Source organism: Chaetodon auriga, chromosome 5 (genome assembly GCF_051107435.1).
Source record: "Chaetodon auriga isolate fChaAug3 chromosome 5, fChaAug3.hap1, whole genome shotgun sequence".
In the NCBI taxonomy this organism is placed as follows: Eukaryota; Metazoa; Chordata; class Actinopteri; order Chaetodontiformes; family Chaetodontidae; genus Chaetodon; species Chaetodon auriga.
In genome coordinates this window covers 15980467-15989392 of record NC_135078.1, presented here as the reverse complement: position 1 = coordinate 15989392, position 8926 = coordinate 15980467, and the positions used below count along the sequence as shown (strand labels likewise).

The window sequence follows — 8926 nt, the reverse complement described above, 5'->3', positions numbered from 1 at the left end:
ACTGCAAACAAAGGGGAAAGCAAAATGTTCACAAAGGCCAACGAAAATAAAGTTTCTGTGTTCATTTCTGTGTTGATCTTTATCACTCTTACCTGCTGGCAGCAACATGCCGATGAACACCAAAGATACACACAGCCTCATGTTGACCCTTTGAAATGGGAAAGTGTAGAGAACTGAAAACGTGCCAGACCTCTGATGTCAAATGAACATTACCTACTTCCCTGTGTGTTTTATAGCCTCAGCACATTGGTTTAGTACCCGCAAAGGCAGTTCACATTTGGGGAGTGTCCACCAGTCATATGTAATCTTTAATTTTGACTATTTACTGTACATGTTGATGGCTCTTTACAGTCCCACACATTTATCATTGATCCCTTTTTTCAAAGGATTTGCAGTGTTAAAAAGAGTTTGCTTATCTTGAATTGAAACTGCATGTTTGTCTTGTATTTGTGCAAGATATTTACCCGAAACTCTTCAGCTGTATGTGGTAAAGCTGACACTGAAGCCGCCACACCTGGAGATGTCAATGTGTAACTAATACGTGTTTATAGCTGTAAAGAACAAAGTGCCTCTCATTTAAACAGTACCATTGGTTTTACGTAAACTATGATCGGGCTATTCACTATCCCTGCTCAGAAAATCCAATTTTAGCATCTATTAAATGAATCCTAGCCTCCTTCAGAATGCAATAACTGCAGCATGAAGTCGTTGCTAACACACACTCATACACACACAGTTTCTGAGCTCTTTAGTGTACATCTCTAATAGCATTAATAGATCCACGTCATTAATCTGCTGCCAGAAAAGGAAGAGCAACACAGAAAGACTCTCTGATCAGCAGGATTTAAAAGAACCATTCTCCCAAATAATTAGAGCACTAATTTCTCATGGCAGGGTCCCTTTGTTTATCAGGTATAATCCCCACTTCTTATTGCCTGAGCATGTAAAATAAGATGAAAGTGGATATGTTACTGTATTAAGCAGCCACCTCTGTTTGGCCTGTCTGGTGTCTGTCAGTAATGAGCTTGGCCTGTTACCCCTGGATTAAAGGCCTTGTATAGGATGCAGGTGAGGTCTGAATGCCAGGTTAACCACCAGCTGCTGAGGAGTAATCCATCCTTTTGGTACTTTTTTTATTCCCGGTCGTATTTTTATTATTTTTTTGTCACAAAAATGTGATCTTAAGAAGAATATGAGCTTGCTGCAGTTATAGTAGTTATTCTCTTCTTTGTGAGTCATAGTGTAGGACAAGCAGGGTTCAGCACTTAATTATAGAGTTGCAAAGGTCGTGGCATTATTGTCCAATATAGCTCCATTTTATTAAGTCTGGCAGTCGGCCATGGTCTGATAACAACATGTCTGAGCGAGACAAGGAACTAGCAGAGCAGTGTTAGGTCAGGTCTGAGTGTGAGTATGTCCTTTCTTTTTTCTGTGACCTACATCTGCTCTATTGCCCTGCTTTGATTGCTGGTACACTGCTTTATGATAGCAATTTCTAATCTAATTATCTGTTGGTCACGTTTGTGTGTGCTTTTGTGGTAAATAAAAATGACTTGTTTTGATTGGACTGACAAGCAGTGGTAGAAGACATTTCAGATCTTCTGCTTAAGTAAAAGTATCAATACGCAAATGTTAAAGTATTCAGCAGTGGGAGGTCAAGTGTGAGTGTGTCTTGTACTTTGTGTGCACTTAAGTTTTGCTGTCTTTTTTGTTTGACCTAGATGTGTTTTAATACCCTGTTTTGCATTTGTTTACCGGTATTGTGGATTTCTGATAGCTCTTTCTACTCTAATACTCTACTCTCACCTAACTACTGTGCTTGAGTAAATGTACTTAGTTGCTGTCCACCGCTGTTGAAAACATTAGCTCTGTTTTATATTTCAGGTACTTTTTCCTTTCCACCACAGAGGACAACAAGCACCAAAATGGTCAAGATCAAGAGACTTTATTGTGCTTAGAATTCATGAACATGTCACGAATTTGTTGTGCATATAAGTCAGTACAGAGCTATACATGCCTTGTAAGACCAACAGTTTAGCAACCAGCGGTTGGAGCGTCTGCTCTATACCAGGATTCCCAGCAGAAGTTCAGTTCACTTCCTGAACGGAGGGATGGGGGAGGGGATTTTGATGTCCTGCCCCCTCTCCAGCCTCTTCTCACAGTCGATTAGGTAGTTTACACCGTCAATCACTAATTGCACCAGCTCCACCTGTGGATACATGGTAACTAGTGTCAAAAATGACACCATCATGATATAACTACACAGTTGTTACACGGCTTCAGGTTATGTTTCAATTCATACCGATGCAAAGGATCTACTATGGTTCTGATAATTACTTGAAATGAGAAACAGAGAGCAGCGTGCAGGTACTTTTTGTCTTTTTGGACATCAGGAGTGTTAAAGCAACTGTTTTGTTTTCTTTCAAGTATGTATGCTTCTACTGAACCTGAAACATCAGTAAATTTGTCATTATACCCAACTACTCCTATACTAGCACTGTTTTCATTACATGTCATGTAGTTGAGAGCCAGTGACCTTTGTCCGTTTAGAAGTTTAAATTCTCTTCGTGTAATCTCAACTAGAACTTTCTCTGCATGGGTGTGATGGGTCGACTCTAACCACAAACATTACCCTGACCATCTGTGACCTTTAACAACCTTTGATTGGTAGCGCCTGTGGGAGGCCTTCATGGCAGCCTGTGGGAAAGTGCAGCATGAAAGGCTCTGCTCAGGAAACAGAAGTCTTTTAACCTCAACTGCCACATCCCTGCCTGGACTACAGATTAAAGAACAGCAGGGGATACAGTTATTCACAGCCCACACCTGTTGGGATGTCTGCACTCCTCTGTCTGACTCTGTCTCTCTTTACCTGCTGCTCTTTTATACTTTTACTTCAGTTACTACCTTCCTCTTCTGGTGTTTACCTCTGACTTGCCCAGGCGGTCAAGATTAGAGATATCAAAGGTGTCTCCAGTAGCAGCAGTGTCAACGCCTCCTGTGCCTCTCTTCTGTAGCCTCAGGTTTTCCAAGATCTTTTTGAAGCGAGGGTCCTAGATCATAAACAGCACATAAATTGTCAGTCATGAAAACTACAAAAATGGGGACAATATGTGTTCAGAGTGTGTTTGCGACATTACCCTGCTGAGGTTGGGTAGGCGAACATGCACACCAGCCCTGAGCCCAGTGCCGAGGTTAGAGGGGCAAGTGAGGATGTAGCCCAGACGCTCATTCCACATGAACTCCCAGCCCCTCTCCTGGATTAGATGCTCCACCTCAAAGAAGAAAACTTCATGTTTTTTTTTTCTTTTTGGAACACACATATCAAGGATAATTGAAGGATAATAAGATCTTGCTTCTTAACTAACTAACCAAAATAAAATCAAAGCACATGATGAGATGGCTCCCCCTCTCAGAGCTTCGACACTCCCATTTCCCTCCTGCCCTCTTGCCTCCAACTGATACTGGTCCATCATTGCACTCCTCCATCCATTCACAATCCTGATATCTCCCTTCATCCCTTCATCCCTCACCTTTCATCCCCTCACCCCTTGACTATCATCCCTTCATTCCTCACCCTTCATCCCCTCATTCCTCACCCTTCATCCCCTGATCCCTTCATCCCTCTACCCTAATCCCATCATGTCACTTCCCTCTGTCCGGATTCTTATTCATCCCTCCATCATCCTCTCAGACCTCCTCCATCCATAATATGCATTAAACTATTCTAAATCTGTATCTTACTGGTGTGGTCTTTGTCAGTGAGTACAGCCTTGTTGGTAGTAATTTTAGTCCTTTACAGTACTTTAGAAAAACTGCATGGATACGCAATTTCAACTGGGAAGGAATGACTGAGGTTGTTTTAAAAACAGACATGCATACCTGCTTAAGACCTCTGCAGAACCTTTCAAACACTCTCTTCATGTTTCCTCCTTTCTCCATGGATATGATCCTTGTGTGGTCCTCCTCATTGATCCAGATTAAGAAGTTCTTGTCATTGTTGTGCCTGAGACAATCAGGAGGCCAAAATTAAACTCAAAGATGGGTTTTGATGTCAATGGTAATACCTCTGTTGGTACAATTGAATCACTTGAGAAGAAAACATATTTTCAATCACAGTCAGCAGTGTAAATGCCTCCAGTGTCATGAAGGCACAGGTGAGAACGTAGGGCTTGAAGCAGCAGTACTTTAACAAAAAGGAAATGATCCTGAGGCTGGACTTAACAATAAGAATAGAGGCATGTTGTAGATGAGAGTGTATTTTGATCAGTGCATAATATATTTGTTTGGGTCTGGAGGAGCGGCAAGGGCATACATACCCTTACTCGTTATGGAACGAAGACGGTCACAAAATAATAACCCAGTTGTCTCCAGCACAAACTGATGAATGGGCCCATAAACCAGCAAACCTCTGAGGCATATCTCGTTTATCTGAAGAAGGGATTATTCTGTTTTCTCCAAATCTATGTTTCTAGGCACTCTAGGCAAACTATGCAGTGACTACAGCTGTTTCAGATTCTCTAAGCTACAAAAACATCAGCACTTCTTCTAAACTGACTTCCTAGTCTTACCAGATCCCACGAGCATCAGGCCAATCTCTGGCCATCCCAGCTGCCGTGAGCAGAGGTGACACAGGTTTATCAAACAGGAAGTGCTCCTGTTTGCCCGGTAAAGGGACAGAACATGGCAAAGGTCATCAAACAAAAAAGTACAGAAACTAACCATGTCTCTGAGTGTGTGTGGGAGTGTGTGTGATATTCACTAACATCAATAAGATGTTGTTGCTCTCTGTCAGACATCTCTCCCAGGCTGTAGTAGCGACCGGCCAGGTCTCCCTTCAGGCCAGACAGAGCTGTCACAACCACACGCTCCACTTCACGGCGCTCAGAGCGACTGCACGCAGGGGGCAGACTCAGTCCACGGATGCTGCGACCGGTACGAACACGACTTGACAACACATAGCGCTCATCAAATGTTCCAGAGGTGATCTGAGACGGAGAAAGTATTAGGTCATTATATGTGTGGCTACAGGAAGTGATGGATGAATGGTCAATATCATGTGATGCAGAGGACAAAGGCCTGAAGAGTGCAACCTTGGAAGCATCCAGGTCAGTTGGGTGCTTCATTGTCCGAGGGTCATAGCCATTGTGCCTATCCTTGATCACAGGTTCAAAGAGCTCAGCAAACACCTGATGGGACAAAACAAACACTCACTTTTCCTAATTTTAAGACTAAAGACACAAGAAGTCAATGCAACAACATCAATGCAAACCTCGTAGCTCTCCTCATCTCCAGCAACCATTCCTACAGTCTTGATGAAAGGGTGTCCAGGGTTGTCCACCCCGGTCTGGATGCACTGGTCTATGGTCCAGTTGCTGGAGGTTGTCTTGTCCCTCAGGTGTCCATAAATAGTTGGGGTCAGGGCTGAAGCCATGCAGTTGTTGTGCTTCCTCAGGTCAGGGAAATCAGCACTGTAGAACATTATCAACAACTAACTTAGTGTTTGGATGAACAAGTTTCATGACAAGTAGAGCTGTCAGTCTAGTCTGTAATCCTTCGCCATATAACGTTTAGTTTTAGTCAGTTTATTAGATACATTACAAATACATTGGTGGTTAATCATCTCATGTTGGCCCTTCTGATATGAGATGATTAACCACATCTGAAAGATGGGCTAACATGAGTTATAATTCAGGAGGGAGGCTTTGCCAAGAAATTATGCAGTGACAGATGCAAGTGTCTCTCTGGTGACAGAAACAGTCTTGTTGAAATTCAGCAGTAAGAAAAACACACAAATTTATCTCAGTTCATCTCCATTCACTTTGAATCAGGGAGTTTCTTGTATGTATATCAGGCACTGTGTCTCAGTAAACTCAGACATGACCATGCAATATCATGACAATATTGCACAGGGTGTCATTGAAACACCTCACAAATACACACAGACGTACTCACACACATGTACCTGGGTGGATAGAGCCTCCTCCTTTCAGCTGCAGCAGTGCTGTCACTGAGGAGGTATCCAGATGCCAGTGTGCCAGCGCCAAAGCTGGCAAACATCACTGCCGTGTTACGGCCTGACATCATACGGGTGAAAGAGTTCGCCATTGTCACGTGGTCTGGGTTATTACCTGGTGAAAGGTCAGAGGGCAAATGTGATTTTCCATCCCCCAAAGTGCAAATATTCACATTGATTCTGGTAATAGCTGGTTCCAGTCTCATTATAATATGAGCGTGTGTTTATTCCTCCTTTGTAGCATACTACTTAGATACTGTTTAAAACCTGCTGTCTTGCCTGAATGTCACAGATGGCATTCAGATAATTGGGAATCAGATTATTAGTCAGACTGGACACAGGCACAGAGGAGAGCAGAAAGACAACAATCTATACGTATCAAAGCAGAGTGTTTGTTATACAACATTATAACAGGATTGTGTATTTCTCTTCAGAAATCTCACAGTGGCAAGATTACAGTCTTATGTAAGTGTATCAGTATGAAGACAGAGGGATTCTAGTAATCCAAGCCTTTAAAATATGCCTTTTGCATTGAAAAAGACTATTGACAATGCTGCAACACTTGAAATATATTTTACTTTTTGTTGCTCTCAGGCCGCAGGAATTTACATCACGGCTGTATTTTCCATGTTGTTCAACAATTATCTTAAAGTCAGATGTATCAACAAGCCTCTTCACGAGAACATACTAAGACAAAACTACTAATTGCATTAAGCTATCAAATGCTTAAGAAGAGATACTCCTGCAGTCTACCCGGTCAGATTATTCTGGAAGCAGACAGAAGCCGTCTCATTGGTCACTCTGGGTGAGCCAGCAGATCAGGTGATCAAATGATTTGTGATTGGATACTGAGAGGGATACCGTCACATTAATATGTCATCACCCCTTCTAACACATGTCAGTCTGATCAAGTCAAATATCAGAACTGACAGTGACATCACATTAAGGATTCCCTGTTATTTTACGTTTAAAGTGGAAAAATGCATCATAAACTAGAATATAAATCAATATTCAAATCAATAAATCAATAATAGAGCAATCCTATGTGATGTGGCTGTTTTTTTGCACAGTACCCACAATACAAATACAAATTCTGCATCACGAAGTCACCTTTCACACACAACACACACACACACACACACACACAAACACACACACACACACAGTCATGGTATTGATAGTAGCAGTCAGTGAGATTAAGCTGTTGTGCCACTTTAGAGGTGGCATCAGTCCTAAACAACCCATGATCCTTTCTGACATCCTGGGACGGTCATCTGAGATTACACAAGACAAACAGGAAGAAAATAGAGACAGAGAGTGGGCAGGCGGTGAGGAGGCGTCGAATAAAGAGAGAAAAAAACAATGAGTTTGAGAACAGCTGTGGAAAAAATACACCCAAGATAAATAGATAGGAAGAGTCTCAAAGGCAAAACGGGATGTCAGAGATTCTCACTGAAAAAAATCAGAAAGACTCACAAAGGAGAAGGAGCAAGAGGAGGGATGAGGGTGACTGAAGTGTGAAGGGTGAGGGGCAGCGTAGGATGTGTTCAGGGTCACATTAAGGCCACAAGAAGAGGACACTTAAAAGAGCAAAAACAGAAAATTAAATGAAGAGGGAACGTAATGAGGAGAAGTACCTGCACCTTTGACCTTTCCTGAAATGAGGAAATGAGGTATTTTGAATAAGACAACCAGTCTTAGGTGTAAGAGACAAGGCTGGAGCTTTGACAGAGGGACAAATGAAGGGAACCAGTTGTTGACAGGTGGCTGTGCCCTGTTAATATCAGGCAGATTAAGAGGCCCTAATGCAGAAGGCTGCTGTGTAGGCTACACAGTGTGCTGTAAATGTTCACCCATGGAGCCGGCAGAAAACAAAAGGCTGAGACAGCTTCTGGTCTCTTGGCGTGTGTGTAGATACTGGAAAACAAAGCTTCAGTTCTACCATACATGATTAAAAACATTGAAATTGAATTCAATCCTAATTAGCTCTTTATGCAAACTCTGTGACAATATAAATGCCTTCTTTCAGAATATCCCACTTTTTTCAGAGTAAAGTTGATGCTTCAAGTTGATCAAAAACGCCAGTGAATAATGGTTCAAGGTCAGCCTAAACTACTGCTGCAACAGCTACTTTACTCCTCCAGGGGAAGCATGCCAGGATAAGGAGGTGGGCAAACACAGACAGAGAAGACCTGCAAGAGCAGAGAGGTGAGGAGGGAGAATCACCTCACCTCTTACTCACCTGAGGTTCGTCTGAAGAGTGGAGGCAGCGAAGGGCCTGTGTGTTTCCCGCAGTGCAGTCCAGAGAGGCTCGATCTGCAGATTGAGAGCAGACTGAAGAACAGAGATGGGATCAGAGAGAGAGAGAGAGAGAGAGAGAGAGAGAGAGAGAGAGAGAGAGAGAGAGAGAGAGAGAGAGAGAGAGATGGGGACACTGGCTCAGGATTAGCCTCTCACTGGGTAACAGACTGAAAATCCTCTTGCTACTGTCAGTCAGCATGTCTGCCTGCCTCTTCACACATGCACTCCTGCACATGCATGCTCACACACACACACATACAAACTCACAATGCTCTTTTATCATTTCATATGAAGGTCTTTATACTATGACACTCATGAAATACCTTGAATCCTTTGTTCCTGTACACATGGTCATTACATAACTGGGGTGATGAGTCAGTCTTAGGAGTACCACTTACAGTTATTCTTGTGACAAGTCAACAGAATAAACACTGTGGCCCACACTGATCCAGACAGTGGTGGAAGAAGTGCTGTACTCAAATTATTTACTTGAGTGAAAGCAGCAATGTCACTTTCTAAAAATACTCCTTTTTTCAATCTTCTACAGATTTCTAAAACATGTACAAACCATTTCTGTTTTCGGTGTCACAATTGTAAAGCAATGGACTTTAA

At 42.5% G+C, this 8926-nt stretch overlaps 1 protein-coding gene across 3 annotated transcripts; it reads right to left on the bottom strand.

Moving 5' to 3' along the window:
- Positions 1-1929: 1929 nt before the first annotated feature.
- On the bottom strand, positions 1930-8584 carry LOC143321446 (creatine kinase U-type, mitochondrial-like). 3 transcript variants are annotated; one of them, XM_076731799.1, is made up of 10 exons: positions 8256-8584; positions 5963-6128; positions 5270-5468; positions 5091-5186; positions 4764-4985; positions 4569-4654; positions 3880-4003; positions 3138-3272; positions 2925-3050; positions 1930-2209 (listed from the first exon to the last, which is right to left on the bottom strand). In XM_076731799.1, the coding sequence occupies exons 2-10, from the start codon at positions 6103-6105 to the stop codon at positions 2093-2095; spliced, it is 1248 nt and encodes a 415-aa protein (XP_076587914.1). In that variant the 5' UTR covers positions 6106-6128; positions 8256-8584; the 3' UTR covers positions 1930-2092. The 3 variants fall into 3 exon arrangements, with proteins under 3 accessions (XP_076587914.1, XP_076587912.1, XP_076587913.1); XM_076731797.1 differs by having other exon boundaries at positions 4764-5186; XM_076731798.1 differs by lacking the exon at positions 8256-8584 and adding an exon at positions 7490-7590 and having other exon boundaries at positions 4764-5186.
- Between the last annotated feature and the right edge of the window lie 342 nt (positions 8585-8926).